At 45.3% G+C, this 27919-nt stretch overlaps 11 protein-coding genes across 11 annotated transcripts; 6 read left to right on the forward strand and 5 right to left on the reverse strand. All coding sequences in view use genetic code 12, as the record gives it.

The window, feature by feature from the left end:
* Positions 1-199: 199 nt before the first annotated feature.
* Positions 200-1291, reverse strand: CPR6 (peptidylprolyl isomerase; the record flags this gene model as incomplete). The annotated part of the gene is made up of 1 exon (XM_034157993.1): positions 200-1291. One exon carries the CDS (start codon positions 1289-1291, stop codon positions 200-202), a length of 1092 nt encoding a protein of 363 aa, XP_034010455.1.
* Positions 1292-1459: 168 nt separating this feature from the next.
* Positions 1460-2416, reverse strand: DIURU_005054 (ribonuclease; the record flags this gene model as incomplete). The annotated part of the gene is made up of 1 exon (XM_034157994.1): positions 1460-2416. The coding sequence occupies one exon, from the start codon at positions 2414-2416 to the stop codon at positions 1460-1462; it is 957 nt and encodes a 318-aa protein (XP_034010456.1).
* Positions 2417-2893: 477 nt separating this feature from the next.
* DIURU_005055 (PIG-S family GPI transamidase component) lies at positions 2894-4366 on the reverse strand (the record flags this gene model as incomplete). The annotated part of the gene is made up of 1 exon (XM_034157995.1): positions 2894-4366. One exon carries the CDS (start codon positions 4364-4366, stop codon positions 2894-2896), a length of 1473 nt encoding a protein of 490 aa, XP_034010457.1.
* Positions 4367-4733: 367 nt separating this feature from the next.
* Positions 4734-6443, forward strand: DIURU_005056 (uncharacterized protein; the record flags this gene model as incomplete). Its single annotated transcript, XM_034157996.1, has 1 exon — positions 4734-6443. The coding sequence occupies one exon, from the start codon at positions 4734-4736 to the stop codon at positions 6441-6443; it is 1710 nt and encodes a 569-aa protein (XP_034010458.1).
* A 1980-nt stretch (positions 6444-8423) lies between these two features.
* Positions 8424-11510, reverse strand: DIURU_005057 (uncharacterized protein; the record flags this gene model as incomplete). Its single annotated transcript, XM_034157997.1, has 1 exon — positions 8424-11510. The coding sequence occupies one exon, from the start codon at positions 11508-11510 to the stop codon at positions 8424-8426; it is 3087 nt and encodes a 1028-aa protein (XP_034010459.1).
* Positions 11511-14162: 2652 nt separating this feature from the next.
* On the forward strand, positions 14163-14942 carry DIURU_005058 (mitochondrial 54S ribosomal protein uL1m; the record flags this gene model as incomplete). Its single annotated transcript, XM_034157998.1, has 1 exon — positions 14163-14942. The coding sequence occupies one exon, from the start codon at positions 14163-14165 to the stop codon at positions 14940-14942; it is 780 nt and encodes a 259-aa protein (XP_034010460.1).
* A 155-nt stretch (positions 14943-15097) lies between these two features.
* DIURU_005059 (anaphase promoting complex subunit 4) lies at positions 15098-16906 on the forward strand (the record flags this gene model as incomplete). Its single annotated transcript, XM_034157999.1, has 1 exon — positions 15098-16906. One exon carries the CDS (start codon positions 15098-15100, stop codon positions 16904-16906), a length of 1809 nt encoding a protein of 602 aa, XP_034010461.1.
* A 661-nt stretch (positions 16907-17567) lies between these two features.
* On the forward strand, positions 17568-18896 carry DIURU_005060 (uncharacterized protein; the record flags this gene model as incomplete). Its single annotated transcript, XM_034158001.1, has 1 exon — positions 17568-18896. The coding sequence occupies one exon, from the start codon at positions 17568-17570 to the stop codon at positions 18894-18896; it is 1329 nt and encodes a 442-aa protein (XP_034010462.1).
* Positions 18897-19424: 528 nt separating this feature from the next.
* On the reverse strand, positions 19425-20348 carry DIURU_005061 (uncharacterized protein; the record flags this gene model as incomplete). The annotated part of the gene is made up of 1 exon (XM_034158002.1): positions 19425-20348. The coding sequence occupies one exon, from the start codon at positions 20346-20348 to the stop codon at positions 19425-19427; it is 924 nt and encodes a 307-aa protein (XP_034010463.1).
* Positions 20349-22479: 2131 nt separating this feature from the next.
* DIURU_005062 (uncharacterized protein) lies at positions 22480-24399 on the forward strand (the record flags this gene model as incomplete). The annotated part of the gene is made up of 1 exon (XM_034158003.1): positions 22480-24399. The coding sequence occupies one exon, from the start codon at positions 22480-22482 to the stop codon at positions 24397-24399; it is 1920 nt and encodes a 639-aa protein (XP_034010464.1).
* Positions 24400-25373: 974 nt separating this feature from the next.
* Positions 25374-27269, forward strand: DIURU_005063 (ferric reductase family protein; the record flags this gene model as incomplete). Its single annotated transcript, XM_034158004.1, has 1 exon — positions 25374-27269. One exon carries the CDS (start codon positions 25374-25376, stop codon positions 27267-27269), a length of 1896 nt encoding a protein of 631 aa, XP_034010465.1.
* Positions 27270-27919: the final 650 nt, after the last annotated feature.

A 27919-nucleotide genomic window follows, 5' to 3' on the forward strand; every position in this document is an offset into this window, starting at 1 on the left:
TCATGGTGGCAAATTCCTAAACGGTGTATCAGTTGATAAGACTTACAAGGTGCATATAATTCAGCGGGGTATCAAATAAGCTCACTGACATCTACAACGAAAACAATACCCCAGTGAGCGTAACGCCCAAAAGAATTTTAATCTTCGTTTATTTTGATAAGGAAGTCTTCTCAAAAAACAGTTCCATGATGCTATATGTTCAGGAGAAGAACTTAGACATCGCCTTCTTTTCCTTTTCTCTACGTTTACGTTGGCTCTCCTTGACCTCTTTCAACCCATTTATGATGCCGGCGTCGTTGGGTTCCAAGGCAAGAGCTTGCTGCAAGTACTTTTCGGCACTAGCTTCGTCTTTAGCGAGGTTATAACCCATGCCCAACCGATATAATGCCTTCACCTTTGACTTTTCGTCAATACCTTCTTCGTCCAACGCCTTAGAAGCAGCCGCGACCGCCTTCTTACCTGATTTGAGCTTGAGTGCAACAAGAGCGGCGTTCAAGTTGCACGCAACTCTGAGCGAATGCAAAGTGGCCAAGTCGGCATCACTCAAATCATCGGGGAAGTAATCGTCCAAAAACAAGGCGGCTTTGTTGTACTTGGCGTACGCCACATCCAAGTTCCCTTGTTTCAATTGAGCCGTGCCGATATCTTTAAGCTTAGTAACAGCATCAAAGACCAGTTGGGGCTCTTTGGTGTCAATGTTGTCGCAGTCTTGCAAGCATTCCTCGTAGGGATCACCAGTGGCATCGGCGGTACCTTTAGGAACGTAGTCACTAGGTAATTCCCCACATTCAGCAATCACCCACTCTTGAGCAGGTTCGTCGCCAGCGCCCTTTTCACACCGCTCGAGTTTGCGCACAACACCTTTACCTTCAATGACCTTCCCAAACACAACATGCTTGCCGTTAAGGTGAGGAGTGGGGACAGTGGTAATGAAGAATTGCGATCCGTTGGTGTTTGGACCAGCATTCGCCATCGAAAGGAGGAACGGCTTGTCGTGAAGCAACTTGAAATTTTCATCTTCAAACTTTTCGCCGTAAATCGACTCACCTCCAGTACCATTGCCAGCAGTGAAGTCACCGCCTTGAACCATGAAGTCCTTGATCACACGGTGGAACTTCAGACCCTTGTAGTGTAATGGCTTCCCCGACTTTCCAATACCCTTCTCACCAGTGCACAATGCCCTGAAGTTTTCAGCGGTTTTAGGGACAACGTCATTGGCCAATTCAAAGACGACGCGGCCCTCGGGCTCGCCATCCTTAGTGATGTCAAAGTAACAAATGGAATTAGGCATGGTAGGTGAGATCGGGTCGTATTGCTTGACTCTATATAGTGAGCGCGGCCTGTGTGCAGAATTTCCATCAGGTTCTACCACCTCTACAGGAGGGGAAGCAAGAATGAAGATGCTAATACGTGATCTTTATTGTATTTGATATTGATAAGTTTCTAATGCAATTCATGGTTAATCCTTTTTTCCCTCGATAAGGTTGTTTACTTGTTGAGGGAACTCTCTAACCACCACGGCACAGTTGACTTCACGGCACAAGTCCTTCTTTTTGTTGGGTGGCACCTTTTGGAGTAATTCAAGACCCGACGAACGTTCGAGAGCCTCCACGGGAACTTGGTATTTCGTCAACGGGTCGGTGTTATCGATGGGTTCATTGGGCAACACAAATGCCCCCACGGCAAGAGTGTCCAGTCCCGTGCGTTCGCCGACGACCAATTTGAAGAAGTGGGTGGGGACGGCAACGTTGGGAGGTGATCCAATCATCTCGTAGGTGACGCGATATTTACCATCAGGGCACAACTTAGGTAAATATAACGGTCCAGTCATGATACGAACGTCGTCGTACTTAGTGGTGAGACGACGAGCAAAGTCTTCGAAGTAGGCCCAATAATCACGGTTGAAGCCGTCACCAACTTGGGGAGAGATGTTAGTAAGCAAGAAAGTGTCGTCCATCGCTTGTTGGCTAAACTTGGCATCGGCAGCGGGAGCGTTGTGACCCCGATCATAGCCTGACCGGAAGTAGTCCCGCAAACGAGCACGGAACTTAGCCGGAACGCCTTCATCTTCCTTAAACACCGACTTCTTGCGATCGACCCCATCTGTGCGTTTGATTGAATCCTTAGTGATATGCTCCACCACCCAATAAGGGTTACGTGTCTTGCGGTCGAAACACAGCACGAACTCATTGTGATTACCCATATCGTGGATCGGACCGGGGAACCCATACTTAAAGAAGTCCTGGGGTCTTACTTGAGAGGGATCAAACACTTCATTTCCCCCGTGGGCGAAGGGGAGTACATCACCGGTGGAGACGGGTGCTGACACCGCCACCGGTTTCAGACTACCCCAGAGGAAAGATGCAAGTCCAGCAAGACCAAGGGCCAGACCGCCAAACAACATCCGGTTGCTCATATTTTGATTGGTAGTGAGGGCATCTTACCCAGATGGGACACTTGCATTTATCAGCCAGCCAGCATCATCGGCTGGCCTGCACATGGCTTGGCGCGTTTTTTTGCAGATCACGTGAGATCACCCCCCAACCGTACTGCTCTAGTGGCGCCTAGTAACAAACAATACCGATATCGACCACAAACGCTACTGAGGTCATTCGTTGACATCATCCGTGTAGTGGTCTCCACGTACACCACTGTCGCCAGCTTTTACTCTCGTCTCTAGATGGTTTTTGAACGGGGTCATGGGTGAACTTGTCACTTCATCGTATTTTTGCAGCATGGGTTATATCTTCAGCTACATAATGCCACTGGCGTAACTACAAATCGCATGGAGTAAATAATATCGCAATTCGTAATCTCCATCTATTTTTAGCGTTATTCGATAAGGTCATGGATAGCACAGCGGAGGCGTACAATCAAATCAATGACCACTGACCTATTGTGTTTTCTTGTGCTTCATCCTCCGCTTGGCATCGACAGCCACTCGCAACAACGCAAAAATGCAGATCAGCCCCACGGGGCCCAACAACGGCAAGTATACTGCCATTTTGTGTTCTGATGGGAAGTAAGCCTGTTGAACCATCTCCTTCTCGAAAAATGCTCGGTTGGCGTAATCAACGGCCTTGGCTGACTCTTTCATTCCTCCTTCAAATTCTCCCGCACTGATTAGGGTCAGCAGTTCAGCGACACTAGACAACAGCTTGCGCACAAGCTCCACGGTGGCCTCAGGAATGGCGATGCCCTCCAACGATATAACCACCTTAACCAAACTATTGAGAATATCAAGAGCTTGCTGAAGATTGTCATTCAGTTGTGTTCGGTATAACAGCAGCGTCCGCATCGCCAACAGCTTTGGCTGATTTCCCATACCTATCAATTGAGTAAATTGAGATGCGAAGATCTCCATTACTGGTAATAACTCATCTTCGCTAAGCACAGTTTCGCGTTCGTCTTTTGCTTTAGCCATTGGCCGACTCAATACATGCACACCACCCCACTGCGGTACTAGAAATGAGTTCAGAGCAGAGTTTTCAATAACTGTGGGAACATCTTCGTAGTTCTTCTCTGGAATATACATCATGAAGTTGATTGTGGGGTTTATGTCGTGAGAAAACAAGTTCCAGTCACCATGGTTGATAAATGTCGATAAATGCTCCAGTCGAAGTACCTGACGATCAATCTCCCGATTAAATTGAACACCTTCCGCCAAATTCGAGTAATATTGGATTTGCAGCGATACGGAAAAATTTGCATACTCTTTGAGGGAATCAAAGATGGGGTCGAATAATTTGAGTGCTTCATCGATCTTCCATTGGACTGGGTGTCCCAGTTCAGAGAAAAGACTGAATACAACATTATATCGCGAACTGTAGGGCACTTCTATGGCACTAGATTTAATGTTTCCAGCAAACTTTGCCACCTCATAGTCGAAAACTTGATGCAAAACGCTCGTGCCAAGCTCAACAACATTCTCCCCCTGCTTAACAGCTTCGTTAACGTAGAGGGTTATCTTCTTCGAAAAAGGTGAGATGTGGTAACCGGCATCTTTGCCAGGCTGGAGTTCGATCACGTAGTCCGTGTCAGGGTTTGCGGGTCCCCGAATGCATTTGATCAGCCACTGCGAAGCAATTCTTGGTAACAGCGATAACTCGCTATTGAATCTGGACTCAAGTGCTTCCACCACATGTTCTTGTGAGTTTGGAACGTCCACGTATACGGGAACTTGGTATTTCACACCTTGAGATACAACAGTGCTGGCATTAGCGATATGCTGCAACGGTAACGGATGCTTCTCAATGGAGGTGGTGAATGTAATTGTTGCAAACCCTGTAACAACAATGAATATCACCAGAGCGAACAACACCACATTTCGGATCCGTGTTATAGGGAAGAGCTCCTTCGACCCCATGGTATTGTGCGACGTGGACGTGTCGCATTCTTCGACAATCTGGTACTATTCAGCGGTGTCCACCATTCAAGCTCCACACGGACTGACATCAAGACAGTATTTGGAAGCTTTAATGATTTCAGCGAATGCTATCTACAATGCTTTTATTTAATATTTTTTCTATTAACTTCACGTTCGCTTCGACAAAAAGATTGCTGTGATTTAACATAAGACCACCAAATAAAGTTGACTATTTAACAATAGAATGAAAAGACCACTATTAGAAACATCAATTGGAGCATGTGTGGAAGCTGACTTTTTGTTCTTGATCGCACTTTTTGTAGGGACGCTGGCGATGTCGTTAGCTGAACTTTGACGTTAAATTCGCATGTTCAAGAAACCTCCTCATCAGAAGGCTCTGGCTAACATCAAGTCTAGTGAACGGCGAAAGCTCCTTCAAACCATTGCCGCCACTTATGGAGTTGATTTGGATCAGTTGAGCAAAGAAGATCAGCTTCGGTTGGTTCCCAACACAGTCAAGCAAGCCAACTTCAAAACCGATGCTGGAAGCAGTGGCATTATTTATTTTGATGAGAACGAAACTCCTGTGTGGTTTAAGGAGCGTGATTCCAAATTGTATCCACTGGTATACACTTGCTGGCAAGCAGGTGCGTTTTTGCCTGTGATCATTACCCACCCTCATGTCATTGATGTACTTGCAGGTGGAGCTGACTTGATGCTTCCTGGAACTATTCCACCCTTCGACAAGAGAGCGGTAAAGGGTGTGATTGTCGGCGTTAGTGATTCGGCTCACACTCTGGTTATCAAAGCGATAGGAGTGACAAACCTTAACATGACTCAATTTGATAGAGTTATTGGCCGCACTGGGGTGGCCGTAAATGTCATTCATCTGGTCGGTGATGAGCTTTACAAGCTTGCTAAAGTTGATATAACCGTTCCCGAAGAAGTCAAGTCCATCACCGAACTAATTCCCGAAAGTGCTGCAACTGATACTGTAAATTCCGAAGATGCAGTTGATGGAAACACCGAAATCGTATTGGAGGGAACAAGAGACGTTGCTACTGGTGACGACAATGCCGTCAATAATGTGACCGATGATGTCGCTTCCCTATCAGTGGAAGACCTCGATAAATTTTTCATTCGTCTGCTTTTTCAAACTATCAAAACTAGCGAAATTGATCTTCCAATTCCGGCATCGACATTCATGTCCCAGTACATTTACAAAAATCTTCCTGTGATAGACTCAAGCTATGCCAACGTGAAGAAAACCTCGTGGAAAAAGACCACAAAATTTCTCAAAGCCATGGCTAAAGAAGGCTATTTGAGCGTCAAAGGTAAAGATGATGATTTACAAATTATCAAGCTTATGAGTACAAACTCGCCCCAGATTCAAAACTTTGTCACTCATAAAACGATTGCAAAAGCTCAAGCAGCTCCAACTGAGCCTACTGCTCTGAAGAACTCAAGCTTACTACAAATCAAAAGCTGGTACAAACCCACAGGACACTACCGTTTTATTTTCAATGATCTTGACCTCAATTACCAACGGTTATACGCTGCTGGTGACGTGAAGAAGATTTTGGACAATTACGTGAAGAAGCACGGGCAAGTTGATCAAAAGAATCCTAAGAATTTGATTTTGGACGAAAATCTCAAAGCAGCAACAGGACTCAAAGAACCTAGTGCACCTCGCGACGCTGTATCTAAAGCTTTCTTGAAAGGATTCTCTCCTCATTGCGAAGTTATCAAGCCTGGTCAGGAGCGAGGAGAAATGTATAAGGGGGAACCTCCCAAAATTCAAGTAATTACCGAAACGAAGATTGGCCGAAAGACTATTACGAAGGTTGTGGATTTTGAGCGGTTTTATATAAAACCTGTCGCACTTTCGGATGAGCTTAAGGTCAAATGTCAAGGCAGCGCCACCATTCATGAGTGTGTACAAAACCCCAAACTAATGGAGGTACAAGTGCAAGGTCCTCATGGTCCCGTTATTGTGGATTTGCTTAAGAACAAGTGGGGCGTGCCCGCATCTTTCATAAAATTTGAGGATAAGCTGAAGAAAAACCGGAAGCGATGACTATTGAGAGCAATATTAAAACCTTTAGTTAATATTACAGGACTGGATATAGAGCAATTCCACTATGATTGGGTTTCATTAAAGCATGTAAGTGTTAGATCTAATTGCAGATTTTTCTTTTGTAAAACGTGAGTAATTGAATGCCAATTCATATCATTACCAGCCGGGCTGATTGAATGTATAAGGATATGCTAAATTACGTGTGCTTCAGGTATTCCAAAATTCCCAAGAATGGCCAAGGAGTAAGCTTGTAGAAGTTCCTTGCTCGTTGTGTTCTTTATTGTCTCCTTTTTAACCTATGTTGTGCATTGGAATGGTACGTGTGTAGGAGCCTTCAGATACTCATGTGTTCCATATTTTGAGATGTCAGTTATCCATCATATGAGGGGCATGCCGTCGTCTGCACCAAGATTCGAAAAAAAAGTCATTCAGAGCCGGCCCGGTTTTATTAGAGTGATTGGGGGAATACGAAACTGAGAACACCATATCGGTCATTCATGTTTTCGATGGCATATCTGATTTGCCGCTCTATCTCCATCGTTGTTTCCTCCGAGAAGGAACTTGTGAGGCACGGCTTATCGTCTATTATTATGGAATCTTGCGTCATTATAGTTTTTACAGGGTGTCTCTACCACCTGTATAACGTGCAGACGTTGAGACTTCTATGCAGAACATATAGTACACCAAATGTTGATGGTAAACCAAAATATGTCTGATACTTGTATTCACGAAGACCGAGTCTCATGTGTCTGTTCGATTTATAAAATGATTAAGTCGACCCTGGCAGTCTCGCATTTTCTGCTCATTTGCTGAATTGAAAGTTTTGTTCATTTTACCAGAGATTGCAACATCGTGTGTATTTGAGAAAGCCGCAGAGTAAATGCCGAGATCAAAAATCAAACAATCAGCTAACATTGAAAGCACCGTAAAGCACCGTATTGATAATTGCGGAACCATGATAATCCGTCTGATATTTTTTTCTTCTAATCCGTATATGTTATTTTTGAATTTTGGCGTGTCAAAACCTGAGTGAAGTGTCTTCCGGAATATGAGTAGACCAATGAAATGTTTCCTCTTGTTTTCTCTGTAATACAATCTTGGATTCTTATTTGTTTATGGTTTGAAATAGTAACTTCTGGCCCTTATTCAGAGTCAAATGAGTAAATCCAGAAGCGACGCCCGTGAATTAAAAAAGTCAGACCTGGTCCCAACCATGATTTTGCCGCAAATATGAGCTGAAGTTATAGTTTCAAGTGTTCGGGTTATTGTTAAGATAGTTATCAGGCTTGTAAGTACCGAAATTTGATGGTTGCCTCACCGCTTAACTGACATCATCGAATTGAATGATTTAAAGTCAATAATGGCATTGTGGCCGAGTGGTCTAAGGCGGCAGACTCAAGCGTAAGCTTCTCAGCCTAGAGGTTGGGGTTTCTGTTATCGTAAGATGCGCGTGTTCGAATCACGTCGATGTCAACATTTTTTGATGTTTTGATCTAAGTTTGAAATTTTTTGGCTGAAGTTTATTAAACGGCTTTGAGTGTGACTAGAGTCTCTTTGTTTAGTCTTGGTCTTACGAATTTAATCGAAAATTGCGATTCCGTCGCTTAATGTAATGAATATCAGAAAATTTCTATAGACTAAGAATGTGTTTAGCGCGAAAAGGCAGAGTGACTTGAGAATAGATGATATGCATATCCGCGGAATTCACTACCCCATATGGATGCATACGCCGTAACCGTTTTACAGCTCATATCGCAGCACGCCAACCTATAGGAGTCGTGTACATCAAATCAAGTTAAGTAGTGGAAGTCGAATTACCAATAGTACATCCCAGAGCAGCATAATGTGAGATGCGTGATGCAGATAAATCTCGCATTGTATGAACACGACCCTCAGGAAGTGAATTGGATTCAGCTTGTAGAAATCTCATAATGTCATATCTCATTAGTCTATAAATATAATACATCGTTAATAAATAACTCATAACGCAATTTCAATCACGTTGTGGTAAGGTCCAGCTTTAACGAATGCCAGACGGGTCTGAGGGTTAATGTTGAGGGTTTGTGCCGGAACTCCTTCGGGGTATACATTGACGTGCTTGCACTGGCGTATGTCAATGAAGGTAAGCGGTGCTCTGCCCAGAATTAAGGCGTCAACACCAGCCCGGGTAATTCTAATGCAACCTTTGACTATGAGACGTTCCAACTTGTCTAGCAGCATCAGTAATGTCACAAGCAGCAGATCCAGCACTGCCAGTCCGCAGAACAGCATATCCAATTCCCGAAGCTGCTGACAACCCATGGCTAAGACTTCAATCAGAACGTCGGTAAGGGCACAACAGAAATTGAGGTCCAAGATCTCAAGGTTCTGACAAGACAGAGCAAGAGCAATGATCAGTTTATCAGTCAAGAAAGTACAATCTTTGAGCAGTAACTTTTTGAGGTTGGGAAACAGCACGTACAGCCAATATTGAAATCCATGGTCGGTAATAGTAGTACAGCGAGTCAAATCCAACATTTCTAAACGCTTCAGCGCATGGTTGGCAATATGTAACATGACGTTGTCAGTGAGATGCTTGCAATATCCCAAATGTAAGACCTTGAGATTCTTACAACCAATTTGATCAATAGCATAATCCAAGTCTTCGATAGTACCTTGACGAGCTAGTTCAGGGTCATCCCATCCAATAAGTCTTTCAACAACATTGTCACGCACTTTGCGGCAATTGCTTAAATCAAGCTCCTCAAGGTAACGGCCAACCAGCGGCGCTGTAAGATCCATTATAGCCATCGCCAGTAAGTCCCAATTCAGTCTCATTCTGAGCGAGGTGAGACGACCCAGCATACCAACCTCATTAATTAGATACAGAAAACCTTCATCCGTCATGTGGAAGCAATTGGAGATGTCAATGCAAACGGCACGACCACCAACAAAATCAGTTATAGAAATTATGGCTTTGTCGTCGATCTTCGTATTCCATTGACCCAAATCAAGATGGGTACACAAATTGGGTGCGGCGTGCAACAAATGGCGCCAACGTCTCAGTACTTGTCTGAGCTTCATAAGCTCGGGGAGATCGAGAAGCTCAAACACTCTCAAGAGGATTCTGTCAGGGAGTGGAGAAGGATTAGCAAGAACCGAAGAACGTCTTCGACCTTGTGTTACCAGAGCGAGTCGTAAACGCTTCGAATGTGGCATGTACTGGAACAGCAGTAACAGTCCCCGCCGCAGTGGCAGATCGTGGTCAAATGTGTTTAACAGAGGACTCAAGGGATTGAGTGGAGGAAGTGTCAACGTCGTTGCCGGCACATCGTAAACCAGCTTACGCTTACGAGCCTGGCTCCCTGTCAGCAGCAGCACCTGCAGCATCGATGAGGGACCTGAGTCATGAGTTATGGTGATGGGCGAGACCAGTCTCAGTTTTGATGCTGCGGTGGCTTTGTTGGAAAACAGCCAACCAGCGTTAAAAAGCCCCAGACCCGTGAATGGAGACGTCTCCTTAGGAGAAAGTGAATGTATCCTTTGCACCGGTGAATTCGTTCGCGACAGATGAGGCAGGCATAATGGTGGTGATACTAGTCCGTCGCAGCAATCCTTTGGAGGGATAGCATCTAACTGAGCCACCAGGCCTGCTAATGCCTGGCTTATCAGCAGCCGCAGGTCCATAGTTCCAAGTCTCTCACGATTAATCAAGTTCTCGATGGATAGCCGATTTTTCCCCTGGTGATACTTGTTCTTATTAATGCGCTCTTCGGCCGTACGGCGCATGTCTTTCACTAATTGAGGGTATTGGCTGCATAATTGCTGAAGCGTTTCAGTACGGACGACGATCAAATCCACGGTCAGAATGGCACGTATGGTGGCACTGCGGGTGTCGTCTACTCGTTTGTTCAAAAGCAGCAAGAACAGAATCTCACCAAAGTAGGAGCCGGGACCTAGACGAGCAAGGATCTTCTCATTAAGATGGCTGGGGGCGTCGTGCTCTTGTTTATCAGTACTGGCGTTGTCGATGACCTCAACTTCGCCCGAAATGATGAAGTAGATATCCAGACCTTTATCACCTTTGCGGAAAATGTAGTCAAATGCTGGCGCTCGAAGGGGCTCTGCCATGAGGGCAATTTTATGGATAATCCGCAGAGGCAATTGTGCAAAGATGGGGAGGCTCATAATAAACTCTTTCACAGAGATAGTCGAATCAAGGCAAGTCAGAGCCGAGCCACCCGCCTGGGGAGGTATCAGCGGGCCCGGGGTGAGTTCGATTTGCGAGGCAATGGGTGCTTTCGCTACAGGAGCCACAATAGAGTTTGCCACTACCGGAGCAAGATTAGTGTCCATGCCAGAAGGATAGTATGGCTGGAGATCCTTCTTACGCTTCTTCTCTTGCATAGCGAGTCTTTCTTGCGCTTCATCGCGAATCCTTCGTTCAATGGTAGGGTAATTTTTCAAAACACCATTCAAGGCATCCAGAGTAAGCACCCCTAGAAGCACTCGAGTGCGTGCCACCACCGTTGCTGTTCGCGGTCGATTATAAAGAATACCAATTTCGCCAAAAAATGATCCTGGAGCTAACTCAGCAAACACGGCTTCCCCATCGGTCGACGTCACCAGCACTGTGCCCTTGAGAATCCAGTACATTGACATCAGCGCATCGCCTTGACGGATGATATACTGTTGAGGATGAAAGCTCACAAGTTTCAAGTTGGTGGCAATCTTGGAGTGGAACAGTTTTGGGGCCTTATTAAACAATGGGAACGTTCGAAGTCGAGCCAAAAATTGTGGGGGAATCATAAAGTCCAGTCCCTCGGTTTGAGAATCGTCATTGACCTCACTGACTTCATCCCCATAGAGCTCCCTGTCATCATCGAAATCGTCATCCGTGCCGTAGTTGTCGTCGGTCAACGGCGAATAGGTGTGATCAAGAGACCGTCTGGAGCCGATCAGGAATGTCAGCAGCACCAGCAGACCGGTGCAGTCGTGGTTGTCATCGTCTCCATAATGAGGCAGCGGCGACCCCAGCAAAGGCAGGGGGCTAGCGGGGGTGAACCTCGGCTTTCGCGCAGGCTTCATAGGGCGGGGGAGACAGTCACCGGTAAAGCTTGCTTAGGGATGGCGGTGATGAAACGATGCCTGGTGGTGCAGAGGTTTTCTCTCGTGGTGATTTGGGGGATTGCTCAACTTAAGCGGAGTAGTTTTGTCGGTGGTGTCTGCGGGGTGACGATGCAGGATTGGGTGCCTATAAAAATTTCTCAAGGAAAATATGTGCATATGCACTGGTTTATTGTGCAGGGGATACCGACTATCGAGAATGGGGAGATGGGCGTTGCCGCCAGGGACTAACGACATTACTAATGGGGTAGATGCGGGGTTGGTACCGCATAATTATGCCTGGAGGAAAACCTGATGGAGACCACTCAACCGTCGGCACCACCTCCACTTGCTCTCCAAGTAAGACCCCCACGAAGTAACTGTGCATCGCATATATGGCTAAATTTGGGGCAATTCCGTGCGTTGAGAGAAGATGAAACGAATTTTAGATAGGGTGGTGCGACCCTGAGCCGTTAACTCGGCGACAAAGTCAGGGGCAACGTGGCGGGGAGAATGATTCAAAATAGCACTCAAGAAGGACAACAGCATTAGCGATGTACTGGTATCCTCGAGTGTTGGCGATTTGATTCGGTTTCGACATCTTCCATGGACGATCGCTCGCAATCATCGATGGGAGGAAAATTTAGCCATAACGGGATGTGGCGCGGTTTTGCTTGGAGGCTCATGGTATATTCTTATTGTATCCGAGGCGAAATCGTTCAATTCCCATGAGGCCGAAGAACATCGATTGCAGATGGCGGCAAAGGTCGATCAAATTGCACAGGCTGTGCGTTTGTGGCGCAAGCGCGAAGGATGTACCGGTAATGCTTTTTTTTTTTTGGGGCGCGCAATGACGAGATTGGGGTTGACCGTTGCAATAAAGTGTAATGCGCTTTTCCATCGTATGCGAAGGCTGAGGAGTAAGCTGAGGTTGAATACTATCTCTAGCTGAGTTTACTTCACAACTTGTTCCGTTTCAGTATTTCTAATCAAGGTTTTTGTGTAGCGTTGATTGTGAGCACATCTAAGCGTAGTTGATGTCACCGGGGTTTTGATCAACGGTCCCGAGAGCCGCATCACATATACGGGCCGCCACCCGCTGCCCACCCAACTAAAAATGTCGGACCGGTATATCGGACAACTTCTGCCGAGGGATATTTCTCTGAGGCTGTGGCATGATGCTGCCACGTAAATAGGAAAGAATATCGGAATTCTTTCAAAACGCATCGCGCACGATACTACTGATGGCTCACGACAATGCACTATAACATTTACCGGACGAGAGACATGGCAGCAGCATGTTCGAAGTAATGTACCATGTGCGCCAATGTAATTCCGAATGATGAAAAAAAAGCGCCGTCCTCGGTAGTTTCCGATCTCGCGTTTTGGGTCGGCTAAGCCGCACTGCTGTGCTGTAAACACCGCGGATCACAAATGCATTACTTAAGGTTAGGAGGTATCTCGGAATAGTCATGTTTGCCACCGAAAGTTTTTTCACTTAGTTAATTTTGCCAAGATATAGTCGAGTTACGACGACTGAAATCACATCAGCAAAGAAGGACAAAACCTGAAGAATGTCAGGCAATATTCCTGCAGAAGACATTGGGGTCATTCAGATATCATCTGACAACACTCAGCTGATCAATGAAATCGCGTAATGAATGCCCACAGTGTAGCTCTATTTGTGTATTGCTTTTTTTTGCCGTCTCGGTTTTAATCTTTCGATGGGGGGGTCATCGTTCTCGCACATTTCGAACCTTAACGTTAACTCGCAAAATAATGGTGCTGGTTCGATGCACGGAATGCTATTCAACTTGGTTCGTTGCAAAGTGGCGCTGCCGGCTTGATAGAGGTTTTGAACCAAGGGTAGATGCCTGCATCGCTACCTAGATCAGTGCAGAGACGAAGTCGTCTTGATCTACAATATAGATAGCCCTATGTCGTCGAATTGCGCACTCAAACTGGTGCCATTAAAAACGTTTTGCCGGAAGTTCACGTAGAAGATTTGTAGTTCACAATGATTACTCGAAGTGATGATTGGACAGTGAGCACAACGCGTCCGTATCGATAAAGCCACGAAAATGCCGTGCTGGGTGAGAAACTAAGCCTCTATGGAATTTTCAAATGTCTGTCGTGGTATTGAGACAAAATGTCGGTGGTTTTGTGTAAATGACCATTATATTGGTTCTCCTAAGTACAGATTTCAGACGATTACCCCAGAAACGCGAGTTTTGTAGCCTTTGATGTATTCACAAGGATACAACATATACTATCGTTGTACGTTTGATTTTCCCATTATTTGGCGTTTTTAAGATTTCGATAATTCCGCTACAAGTTTACAATGAGTGAAATATAAGATCCCTTCGTGTCCACAAAGTATACCTTTGATTGTTTTGCGATTACTTTTGATCACATCAACCATACGCAAGGAAGTGCGACATACGGCGCTTTATAATATATTCAAACACCTTTACGACCAGGTCTTATAGTTTGAAGGACCAGTCTCATGATACAGGTATAGCCAGACTTTCTTCTTTCTTTATCACGTTTGGTACCCTCAAAGTACCCATGGATCTACCCACCATCTCGCGGTGCGAAAAATTCATCACCATCCGTCAAGCACTGTCCGCAACAATGTTCACCAGAAGTGTGCGGTGGTTCAGCGCCACGGCCCGGACTATGGCCAAGGACACTCTGGAAGCTAAGAAGAGGTTGAAGAAGGAGCAGCGGCGGAAGGTTGTGCAAAAGCAAGCCCCTGAATTGCACCCTCTTTATATGGAAGTTCCCCAAGCTTTACGCTATCTTCGTGCTGCCGAGGTCGGCTTCCCTGCTTCCAGAACCACCATTTCGTTACACATGACGGTTTTGCCCGAACGTGGGTCAAAACCGTTGGCCGGGGAGATTTTCTTCCCCAAGCCGATTAAGGAATCAAACGTTATGGTGTTCTCCGGTAACCCTGAGGTCATCGAGCAAGCGAAGGCCGACGGTGCTAAGTTCGCCGGTGGTTCTGATCTTATTGAGCTGATTCAAAACGGTACTACCAAGTTGGATGGGTTGACTCACGCCTTCGCCACCCCTGACATCGTGAAGGAGCTCAAGGCCATTGCTCGTCAAATCGGGCCTAAGGGTTTGATGCCTCTGGCAAAGAAGGGGACTGTGGCTGAGAACTTGTCGGACTTGATGAGAAACTCGCTGGGTGCCATGCCTTTCAAGCAGAAGGGTGAGCATTTAGCCATCCCCATTGGCAGAGCCGACTTTTCCGACCGAGAAATTGTTGCCAACTTGAAGGCGGTGTCTGACGCTATCTACGCCCTGCAACCGCCCGGCACCAAGAAGCCGAACTTGCTTGGTAAGGCTGTCATCTCTCTGACTAGAGGCCCCGGGTTGGTCGTCAACATCAGACAGCAAGTTTAAAACTGAGTATGTACATAGTAACTAATGATCTCCGAAAGAGATCAACCATATCATGAAAAATTTGTAGTTTATGGTATTTCCCCAAGTATAGCACGCACTTCACTGAATCATTCAAGCGCGTATATTTTGATCGGTGCGCCTACACATCAGCCGCCATGCCCAAGTTTATGGGTCGAGCCGATGGGACCGTGTTTGCCTGGTGCCCGGCACTTCATCTACTATGTGTCCTGATGTATCGAATGTCGCTTTGGGTGTATCGACCGAACGGAGAGCGTATCTACGCCATCAACAATCGACTGCCCATTCGCAGTGTACGGTTCGCTGATGATGGCTTGAAATTTGCCGTACTGGGAGATGACAACAAGATTAAGATATACGATCTGAATACCGGCGAGCTTTGTGGAGAGCTCAATGGTGAGTTTGACAATATTCGGGCTATTGATTGGCACCACATCACTTCTAAAGCTCGAAGACCTGAGGACACTGGACTTGACAAATATCAGAAGCTCATCGAGGTTGATTTGGTCCTGCAACTACCTCGACTTCTGGATGAGATGGTTTCTACAGATTCGATTGATTATATTGTAGTGGCGGATGCTGCGAACGTGGGATATACATTTGATGGCCTTCTCAATGTCACCTGCCGACTGGGTTATTCTTTTGTTGATCACTTACAAAATGGTGACTTTTTCACTCAGGTATTTGTGAATGACACCAATCAATTGGTCCCAGTCTTGACTCAACTCGAGGACGCTGAACAGAGGAATCACTTTATGAAAGTTGTGCGGAAGCTTTGTCAGCTTCTCAAGTACAAGAAGGCTATGAAGGAGCTGTGGGATAATGCACTCAAAGAAGTGGACCCGTTTATTGCAGCGTTAGATCGATACCTTGGTCTCCTTCGAGATGAACTTGACCCGGAATGTCAAGGGGTGCCACAAAATGTTACAACGAGTTATTTCGAAGAATACGTGATCACCGGTCTAGTAGACCCAGTGACAAAAGATTTTTGGTTGAACCAAATGGGCGAAAGAGGTTATAAACTACTATCCAAACTCGCTTCACAATGCTACGATAATTTAGCGCATACGATATTCAGTCAGGTTGTAATTGCGCTTGAACGGATCCTCATAATTGCTCAAGATCTTTTTGGGCTATGTCGTTGGGTTGCTGATTCCGAATCGCCGTTCCGGTTTGGATTAAATGAGTCCGTACTCAAGGAACTTGTGACGTCAACTCAGAAGCAGATAGTTGAGGTATTCGAGCTATTGCGTCAACTTAATGTCGACAAGACAAGGTTTTTCACATGGTTAGAATGGATCAAGTTTGAGTTTATCGATAAGCTCGCTAAAGAAGATGAGATTCAGCAATATTATCAATTGAATGGACCTGAAGTCAAACTTTGTGACATTTTGAAGTTTTTACAAAACCAAATGGGAGCTTCTACATTGTTTCAGTGGTTTCCCATTCTGACACAATTATCCTTTTTCGAACCTACAATCCTTAATGGATCATATCGTACTCTAGTGGACACGTCCAAGCTCATCACAGATTTTCAAGAGTTTTTTGGGCAAGTCTTTTATCTTGGCACCGCTATTGAGTTGAGTGTGAGCAGGCCTCACCTTTTGATGAACGAGACTGACATCGTTGCTGTTTCCACACACGAATCTATACTTGAAATTGCCAAATTTGATCCAGTACTCTTGACAGCAAGCCCCACGCTCAAGCTAGTCCTACCCAGACCTTCACTTGAGGTACAGCTTACAAACTCGCATATTGTCGTCATGACTACAGTAGAGATACTACGCTTGGCATACGGTGAAATTTTAAATGACGACATCAACTTCCAAGTTGTCCATCAAATCCAGCTAGCAAATCCCCTGCGATTGGCAATCGATGAATCTCAGGGTTGTGTGCTTGGCACCAATCATCAAGACTACGAGGTTTTTCGGTTCGAGAGCTTGTAAAACCACTTCGAATTGGTGTAAGCGTGTGTTTGATGAGTTTTCCTTATTCAGTGCGCATTCGGCCGAATCTGTAAACTTTAAGTGGTGCAAACCCAGTTCCTCATCTGCCTGCATTGTCAGTTCAGGGGCGGCAGCGTTAGGTACCTGGTACCTCGTTGCGTTAATATATCATTGTGAAGTCATCGGTCCGTGGTTTCACGACAAGGCCACTCCGGAAGCCAAACCTATGAGCACCTATAAACATGGTAGACGAGTTTCATCAGTGTTTACATTCCTATGGTAGTGACTGGTTACGTATAGGTCATAAATATTACCTCAATCAAGAATTTCAGTTGGACGGAAAAATATCCCTGCTTCAATTGCACTTGGTTTAACCGAATATCTTAATTACATCAACATGCTTCCTAGCCCATCACCGATCAAACGAGATGATATCAAGATCTTGGAGATGAATTATTCACCGGCAACAAATTGATAGTTCTAAATGGTAACTTCTCTCCATCATGCTCTTTCACCCAATTTGTTCCGAGAACTATTATTGTGTTCTCGGCTGCGCCACATCATGCATTTTCGCCGATCAAACTCCTTGCTACTCCATTAAGATCACATAAAAGAATCAAGATTTCTGAGAGTGTACCTGGCTTTCACGCTGGTAGCAGCAATGTTATTGAGCAAATGCCTTTGTCTTGCTGGTGCTATGGCTGCAGGGGAGAGTATCGCCAAATTGATTGTGGAGGACCATCATTACTGGATGCTGGCGCCACTTCAGATCGGCCTGAATGACCAAGTCGTTCATGTTCAAGTTGACACAGCAAGCTCCGAGTTGTGGGTATTCCAGGTACATGGAAATTGCACTCTGGACTCGTCATTGGTACCTCCTGAGTTTGTGATTGGCAATAACGTGTGCGAAGCTATGGGCGCCTTCGCCCCGAATGACCTGAGCACATACACTGACTTGAACAAGTCTATGGAGATACTGTATGCTGGCGGTGATCGAGTCAAGGGCATATATGGCTCAGATCAAATTAAGATTGGGAATGTGGACGTGAAAAGTCAAATTTTTGGCGTCGCAAACTCCCTGACGCTGCCCTTTGGAGTTTTGGGATTGGGATTTGATCTGGGAATTACTTCAAATGATACTAGAGACATGTACCCCAATTTACCTCGTTCGCTTCAGCAACAGGGTGATATCAAACAGGTATCCTTTGGTGTCTACCTCAGTGATAATCTGAGTCAAAATGGACTGATCATATTTGGTGGGTATGATGATGCAAAAGTTTCTGGAGAATTTACCGATATTCCATTGATTGAAAACGCCACCACGTATTATGTTTCATTAACAAACATGACCTTTTTGGGATATCCCCTTATCAACCTGACGAAGGTGGCACTTATGGACACAGGTGCTGCCAACATTTACGTTCCAAAAGACACGTATCAGTTGATACTGACCGTTTTGGGAGTGGAACAGCAACAAGGACTGGATGTGGTCAAGTGCCCCAGTGATGAAACTCTGGTGTTTGAGTTTACTTTTGGCGACTTCTCCGTGGCAATACCTTTACACAATCTTGTGGTGCCCCTAGAGGGGTCTAGCCAGTATTGTACACTTGATGGTATTTCCCCGTTTGATGTTGATTTTATCATGATGGGAGTTCCCCTTTTTCGACAATTATATGTGGTCTTTGATGTGGACAATCGTCGTATGCGATTTGCTCCAGTTCGCCACACTGAGGAAGAGAATCTAGTGTCATTCGACGCAATCAATGGAACGTTGACAAATTCGAAATCAGCCACACAGTCAACACCATCGCCAACAATATCGATAGTGTTGCCTCAACTGGCAGTGCCTTACTCCAGTGGTTTGTTCACCTCTGCCTCTGATACTACGTCAGCTTTCGCGTCAACTTCAGATCACTCTTCAAAAAAGAGTTTTGGCACCCATGTACTGGTGACTGGGTGGTTGATCATGATAATATTAACATGGTTTTGATGATATGCATATTTTATAGACTTTGATGGGTGCACGCTGATAGAGCACAAGATGGTAGAACTTGTTTTTGCTTTCAAATTGGGTAGGATGAGATTCAATCAATTCGAATTTGGATGAAAACCACTTTTACCTCCATGATTTGAACTCGTAACATCCATCTGCAAAAGACAAGCTTGAATTTTGGACATTGGATAAATCCGCTTTATAAGTCATACAAAATACAAGACGTAGCGATTGGAGGCATTGATTAGAATGATAGTGTTGCCAAAGTCGACTTTCTGCACCTTATCGTAACTTTCAGGAACGGTATGAATAGGGGTGTTCTAAAAATAGCACTACACGAGAACTCTTTCAATCAAAATTGGAAACATCCATGGCACCACTACTAAAAATATTTCAAATTTCTCTTTTATTAAATCATTAATTTGCCCAAGCACAGGCCAGTAACCTGTGATCGTGCAGTACAGCTGGGTATGCTAGTATACATATCGGAGCACCAGTCTCCAAAGAGTATGTGTAACTAATAGCTTAGTACATCATTCTCTGTCTCTTTTGTTGTTGAGTTTGTTGAGCAGGAGCAGCGTTGGAGGAGCCACCGAACAACGAGCCGATCAAGTTGATCACCCAGGTGATGATGTTACCGATGTTAGCGCCCAACCACTTAAAGGCAGCGTCAATCAAACCAGCATTCTTGGCCCAGTTGTAAAGGGTCTGAACGAGCGACCAGCCGACAGACAAGACTTGCTTGAGCACGGCTTGGAATTGGTCAGGGTTGGTCTTGATCCAGTTGACGATCGAGTTGAAAAGCAGTTGAACAATACCAGAGTCCCAAACGGTCTTGATAATGGTGGCCAACAAGTCACCAAAGTTGACATCACGGGCTTGCAATTGAGCGAGCGATTCTTCGAAAAGAGCGTCAAGTTCTCTCTTTTGGTTAGACGAACCACCGGTGAGGGCACCGAAAATGGCGCTGACGGCTTCCTTGATGAGGTTAAGGATGGCTTGTTGCAAGCCAGTGTCGTTAACCAACTTGTTGAAGATGTTTTGAAGCAAGCCCGAGTTCCAGATAGCCGAAAGCAAGTTGGGCAAAGCAGCGAACAAACCGGAGACGGCCAGCTTGACAAGGCCGAAGACTTGGTCCTTCAAGGCTTGGTCGGTAGTGATAGTGTTCCAGATGTCACCGAGAATACCCAGGTTGAGGAAAGCCGAGATCAATTGCGAGATGGCCGAGCCCAAGTCTCTTTGAACAAATTCCATCAATTGCGCTTCGTTCATGGTTTCGAATTCACGCTTGTTAAGCGAAGCAGTGATGCCATTGACCGCAACTTCGAGTTCGTTGATGAATTCCCGAGCTTGAAGTTGACGGGCATCATTTTGAGCGACGGGAATGGCTTGACCGTTGACGGCAGCAGCGGTAGCGATAGCAGCGAGAGTGGCGGTGGAAAGCTTCATGTTCAACGAGGGGGCTTAAGCTGTACTTTGACAAGAAGAAACGATAAGTTACGAGCTAAATATATAGCTCAACTGTTGTAGACAGCCTTCCCAATATGGTTGCAAAAATAGTTCCCGATTGGGAAGTACTGCACCTTCTCGATGGTGCTGGTTGAAAATAGTCCTATGATACGGAAATCCCCCTGTCGTGCATCGTGAAACGCGTTCTCTTTCCTAATAATCTCGAGGTTTGTGTTGCGATCCTCCTTCTTCCCCTAGATTTCCTACGTCTCGACATTAAACTGGAAACTATTCGAGCATCTTGCACGCAGCGAAAAAGAGGCTTACTATGACTGGCCTGGAAACCTGCCTGCTACATTAAGATCCTGGGGCGGGCACCATGACACAGGCGTTTACTTAATATAGCGCTTCGATATTACGAAGTAGCCTTTGTTTGTCTCTGCGGCCTCATCTGCTGGCTCTCACTCGCGCGGGTGAGGCGCGTGCAAACAATCAGACTATACATAAACGGAAGCCAAGAAAATCGAAGCACTCCAGTTTTCCGTACGAGGAAGCTACACCAAGAGTCACAATCTAAGTCTTGTCACCAGGGGTACGATGAGTTTCCGCTTCACTCGCGTGACAAATTCAAGCTTTTCGACCAATCACGTTATTGACAATGTCAGCTTGATATCACGCCGATTGTTCAGGTTTCTTACGTTTGTTTGGTCGTGAAAGTTAGCCATTCTATCATATTCAAACGGTTTAAGATGGTTCGCAGCCGAATGCGGCTCGCGTTAAATGCAGGTGGCTTTGTGTTTGGTAAGGCGGCGACCCGTAAAACTTTTGGCAAATGAACGTCCTCCACCTTGTGGTATCAATCAAATATCCTATCAGCAGTGCCACACATTCTGTCCGAGTAAATTCATTATGACAACCTGGGCTAAATATAGCTCGAATATTGTGGGCGTTCAAGGGGGTTGCGGCTCGTTACCATCTAGACTTTGACGTGTGCCCGCAGTGATTGACCGCGCTCGTTACTTCTTTCCCGAACAGGGAATTTTTAAAGACACAGTCAATTGCCTTGAACTCCGCTTTTTTGACTCTTGGCAACATCAATTCGTGTCTGTGAAAACCGCTCAAACCTCACAAGGTGCTTTCAATGTGTGGTGATGGCATGCTGAGGCGCAATTGTGTATCTTGACGCAATTGATCAATGCGAAAGGTGAGTCTGGCCCATCACTACCTTGACAACTCGGATCGCCTCATTTCTGAAGCAAATGTCTTGAGTCACATTGCAATTGGCACTCATGAAAACCTTGGCACTTTTCCCCTTATGCATTAGCAGACAAGATCGCTCACGTCCGGTTTACAACAAAAATTGGGCTTGTTTTGCATCTACTCATCACTTTCGTCATCATTATAGAGTGGAAAATCACAACAAGTCGTTGAAAACCTACCATTTGCTTTGTGATTTTGACACTTCGTGAGTCATGTTGTCCTCATTGAATAGTGAAATGCTCAAGACCTGAAGAGACGCAAAATTTTGCGCACACGACCTCCTCTCCGTGGAAAGACTATCATCTGAATCCTAGATCTTCTTCACAGTTTGTGAGGTTAAAAGCCTCAAACCATGTGGGAAAATGATCAACAAAACGACTCACAATTTTAGTATGGTTGAAATGGAAATAGTCTTGTCTCAACCTCAATTCAATCCATGACTAACTTTGTCGGGTGGCTTAGACCCGAATACTCTTTACTCTTCAACTTGTGCACTTGTGGTATTCTTTCCATCAGGAGCACCTTGTCTCGTGTCATCTTGGTAGCATCAGTGTCTAGCTTGTTCTCAATAACCTTCATGCAACCGATACGTCTCTACTCCCCACCCACTGGAAATATTGTGCGATCTCCGGCCCCGCAGATGACCGAGCCAGTTATCTGTGCGGCTCATGATTACTCACCCCCTAAACACATGACTTCAGAGAAGACTCCATTACTCTCGAAGTCAACACGTTCCCGGCTGTGCCCGTTGTTAAGTACGCCGTTCGCCAGCTGCTTCCCTCGCTTACGCCTGCTGTCTCTGCGAGACATTGACCTCTGGGATGAATCCGAAGAAGAAGAAAGTGACGATGAGTCGTATCTTAGCATAAAAATGCCACAAGATTCGCTCACTCGAGTCAATGACAAGTCTTCGGCTCAAAAATTGACTCAACTCCGCTCATTGATGAAGAAGCATGGTATTGGCGTCTACTTGGTTCCACTGGAAGACGAACATCTATGTGAGTACACAGGACTCGGGGAACGCCGTCGTGAGTACATTTCAGGTTTTACGGGCAGTGCAGGTATTGCCATAATCACTTTAGATGATGATGATTCACTTACAGGTAAAGCAGTTGTTAGCACTGATGGGCGGTACTGGCTTCAAGCTGAGAAGGAATTGGATCCTAAATATTGGGGCATTCTCAAACAGGGACAAGCTGGAGTTCCGCTGTGGACGCATTGGGCAGTGACGCATGCCATAAACTCGGCGTGGGTGCCGGTAATCTCTTGTGATCCCAAGGTTTTGACGCTTTCCTCTGGTGAATTTTTGGAGAAGACACTGCGAATTATGCCTTTCAAATTCGAACTTCTTGGTGACAACTTGATTGATGAAATATGGCCCGATAAACCGGAGCGTTCGAAAACTCCCGTTTTTGTTTATGATATCCAATATGCTGGGGAAACGGTCGTGGATAAGTTGGCACGGGTACGTGTTTGCATGCTGGGTGCTCTGCATCTAGTTATTCTGGACTTGGACGAGATTGCTTGGTTATTCAATTTACGTGGAGTTGACGATGTTGTCTATAATGTCAGTTTCTTCGCCTACACTATTGTCACAATTGACGATGCTGTGCTCTATATTGACCAAGCCAAAATATCGGACACAGTACGCGCTCATTTGGATAAAACGCCCAATGTTGTGATTAAAGAGTATACTCAATTTTATCCTGATTTGGGACACTTGAGATCCTCTCTTAGCAATCCTGACACTGAGATAATTCTTCCGGCCAAAACCCTGTGCAACTATGCTCTTGTGCAAACTTTACCGACCCTGTATGCTCGCCAAAGCATTAGGTTCCAACTGATTATCCTGTTATTGAAGATGGTAAAGAATGAAACAGAATTGCTTAATACTCGCTTTGCTCAATTGAAGGACTCCTTAGTATTTATTATTCATGCAGCTTGGATTGAAAGACAACTCTACAAACGTCGTCCATTGACTGAGTGGCAAGTGGCACAAAAGATCTACCAGATCAGACTGTCAATGCCGAATTTCAGAGGGCTTTCGTATGCAACAATTGCCCTGAACAATGCAAACGCAGCTATAATTCACTATGCTCCCACTCCCGAAAAAAGTGATGTTGTGGATCCCAAGGGGATTTTTTTATTGGATCTGGGCGCTCATTATTTGGAGGGTACAACCGACATTACCCGAACTTATTGCTTCAATAGGCACCCGTCATCACAGTACCGAACCTACTACACCTTGGTTCTTCAAGGCCACCTATCCGTTGCCAACGCGAAGTTTCCCCCTAACTCAAGAGAAACGGGTACTATACTTGATGGGTATGCTCGCAAGTTTCTCTGGGAACACGGCCTTGACTTTAACCATGGTGTAGGGCATGGTGTGGGGGCGTGTGGCAATGTACACGAGGGTCCCCTCGGCATTTCCCTGACTGCAGGCGGCCCCCTGGAGGAGCCTCTCTTTAAACCTGGTGGTGTCTTAACCGATGAGCCGGGTTACTACATCGACGGAGAAGTTGGGTTCCGAGTAGAGAGCGGTCTTGAGATTATCGAGTGCGATTCCAAATTTGGGAAAACTCGCAAGGGCGAGAACTACTTAGGGTTTGGCTATCTCACTAAGGTTCCTTTCTGTCGTCGATTGATCGATAAGCTGATGCTTTCAAAATCCGAAGTTGATTGGATAAATCGATACCACGCCGATATTTGGCACCAGTTTGCTCCCAAGTTGAAAAAGATGGGCGAAAAGGGGGCACTTCATTGGTTGAGACGTGAAACCAGATCGTTATGAGCTGGTTATTTCGTTGAAGTAATAACCATTAGAGGTAAGAATAAGAGCGTTGCAATGTGATTGGCTCTTTTATCACTATACTGGCGGAGCTTCAGTTTGTGTTAATTTATGTGCTCTAATGTGCTCATGTAGGCCAATGTACAGTGAAAAAAGAAATAATAATTGGCAAGGCTAGCCGCACGGCATACACATTTAAGTAGTTCTAGGCTTTCGAAGCTTGCCGTCTGAAGTCCGCTTATCATCATTTGGTAAGCGCAATTCTGCTTTCCTCCGTTTGAAACCATGTTTGTTAATGTGTTCCACCGAAATCATTTGACGATCCAATCAAAGTGAGCACGAGATTTTTTTCGCATACCCCGAGTCGGCATTGTCAGGCAGATAGACAATTCTGCAGTGACAAAGCCACATCACATACGGCAAGCAGGGCTTGAACCATATGGCTATCACATAATCTTGGGGATAATGTCGTTTGTGCTGTAGAGATTTACTCCTCCGACTCTATCTCAGGCCCTTAAGTCCGTTGATCCTTGCCGATATTCTAGGGGTGTGCGCGCGTAACTCTTGGCACAATTATCTGATGAATCTGATGCAGCTGTGGCACTGCCTACCGAAATAAATCTGCCGCCTGGGGCTCGAAACGACCCTTGTTCCTGAAGTGCCGTACCCTCATGCAACCCTCGTGGGTTATAAACAGCAAACGTGCTCGTGACGTAGCGGTTATTGGCTGAACTAGTGATAGTTTATTGCTCGTGAGCTGCCCGTTGATGGCGATGAGGCTTTGTTCATTCTATTGTTTTATTTAAACTGAGAATGTCTTCCTTGATGGCATAACTTTCCATACTTGATCAATGAAATGGATTTTGGTTTGTCTTATATTTGGTGTTGCCAAGGTATACGCCCAACGGAACCTTGTGTATTCTCTGGCAGCTCAGGCTGGTTCGGCTTGTAGCCTGCTGGTTACCAACGTTTCCCGCATGATGTCTCGCAACGCCACATGCTTCGACCCCATGATCTTCGTTTCGGTGGTGGGATGCCTTCAACTGATTACCGATGGCTCGCCAACATCAATCTTGAATGCTGTTAACAAAATATGTCTGCGTTATGACACTGAATTTAGTGAAGATGCAATAACTAACGCTTTACAGTTGTATGACACATTTGCGATTGACTTTACTGAGGTGGGCCATGGCCCCATCATGTTACCGTTTCGGGTGAATACTACTTATCGTGATCTAAGCTACAAGTCTTATAAGTACTTCTTGGGAAACTACAACAATTCCATTTACTATGGTAGTGCTCTCTTGGGTTTTTGGTTGGGAGTGTTGATGCTTTACGCTTCAGTCAATTGGGGTCGTCGCCTCTTTCCATTACGGCGCCAACGACGTTTTGTGAAAGCAATGCAACGTTATATCTTCGCTTCTGCCACGTTCAGGCATAAGAATTACGACGCGGTTTTGTTAGGCCGGTTTGAAGTGGGGTTAATGCCCAAGCGCATTGAGTCCTTGATTATCGCCGCATTTGTCATCATAACCGCCGTTTTAACTGGTATCAAAATCTATTGGGATCCCGACAATACTATATATCCGGTCTCAAGATATCCTTCCGAGGCGCATGCCAAGACGGTATTCATTTCTCGTATAGTTGCGGATCGCTCCGGTATCATCGGTGTGTTTTTGATGCCTCTTCTCATTGTCCTTGGTGGCAGAAATAATGTCTTGCAATGGTTGACGGGCCTGTCGTTTGCCACGATGATTGTTTGGCATAAGTGGATATCTCGTGTGTGCGTAATTGAAATTTTGATCCATATGGTGTGCTTCACCATTGCTCTCGATACTAGAAGGGCTAGTGAATACAGTGAGCTTTATCTTGTGGGTGGTACATTTGCATTTGTTGCAATGTTTATCATCCTCTTCCAGACTTTATTGTTTTTGCGTCGTCGTTGGTATGAGGCTTTCTTCCTATTTCATGTTGTTCTCTCGGTTCTTACTGTTGTTGGTCTGTGGCTTCATCTCGCACCATTAGGTTATGGGCCATTTATGTACGCAGCTGTAGCTGTTTGGGGGTTTGACCGTTGCGTGCGTTTCGTACGAATGGCGTTGATTGGTGTAAAGTCAGCTGACTTCACCTTAATCGAAGACACGATAGTGATTAAGGCGCCCATCTCCAATCCTCAGTATTATCCCCCCGGTGGTCATCTTTTCCTCACGGTGCCGAATGGGATTCATATTCTCCAATCACATCCCTTTTGCTATGTTGTCCATTCTGACCATATCACTTTGTTCTCCAAGGTGAAGGAAGGTTTAACCTCACTGATCGCTAAAAACTTGGTGAAACTTCCCTCGATGTCTTGCACTATGCCCGTGTTGTTCGACGGGCCTTACGCTGAACCAGCAAGCATCAACAGATATGACAATGCTTTATTCCTAGCTTCAGGGAATGGGATACCAGGAATGTGGTCGGAAGCTTTAACGTATGCTCAAAAACATCGCGATCGAAAAGTTAAGCTTGTGTGGATATCCAGAACAACTGATTGGTTTGCGGATGAATTGACAATGATCCCTTCGAACATAGAATTACTGGTGTACCATACTGGCGTACAAATGGTTCATGAGTCGGCCTGCGAAAGTGACAAAAAGCTGGTTGACGAGAAGGGTTCGTTGAAGCCAATCCCCAAGCGTCTGACAATTCAAGGCCGTCCGGATTTACAAGATCTTATCAAGAGTGAGGCAGTCAATGCTCAGACGAATCTTGCGGTCGTTGTTTGCGGCCATCCGGTAATGGTGGATGAGGTGAGAGCGATTGTTGCTCGTGGTGATTGGGACAGCCCGGCGTTTGTGGACTTGTTCGTGCAACTCCAGGTTTGGGCATGACGCTTTGTATGGTGCAATATGGTATTATTTCTTGCAATTGAGATTCATTTAGCTATTTTTCATGTAAGATAAATTTGACATATTTTGTGTGGGCAATGAATAGTATGACTCGGTGATCTCGAAATCGATTGAAGGGGTAAGCATAGAGTTAAGGCTTTTGAGGTTGAAAATAGACAATGGTCTTACATGTACCACCGAATGCTCGCAATTTGGGTGCTGCTGTATCCTAGTTTGTATTGGTATTTTCTATCTTTTAAGAATTAACTTCTGGCCTTTACAAAGATGAATGGACGTGAACTAAGAAAAAAGAGTATCAAAGTTAATAACCTGCGGATCGCATGAGTCAACCCTAGCCGCCATCATAAAAATTGGTGTGTAGTAGTGTTGTTGATTTTTTTTATTTTTTTTTTTTTATCTATAAGTATGCATTAATATCTACCTGTAAAAAACGGTTGTAGAAGACTCTAAGAGCCACCTACCGCCGTGAAAAAAAAAAAAATAAGATATCTGCGAGTTGAGGAAGCAAGAACAAACTGCAAACCTCTGAGAGAGTAATAACTGAAGTAGGGTGCTCAAGCAAAAGGGGGAATGTGGCCCGTAGCCACAGGGTATCGAACCCTGATCTCTCCTTTTGGGATTATGTTAGCCAA

Source organism: Diutina rugosa (assembly GCF_008704595.1).
Source record: "Diutina rugosa strain CBS 613 chromosome Unknown scaffold2_size729309, whole genome shotgun sequence".
Lineage (NCBI taxonomy): Eukaryota > Fungi > Ascomycota > Pichiomycetes > Serinales > Debaryomycetaceae > Diutina > Diutina rugosa.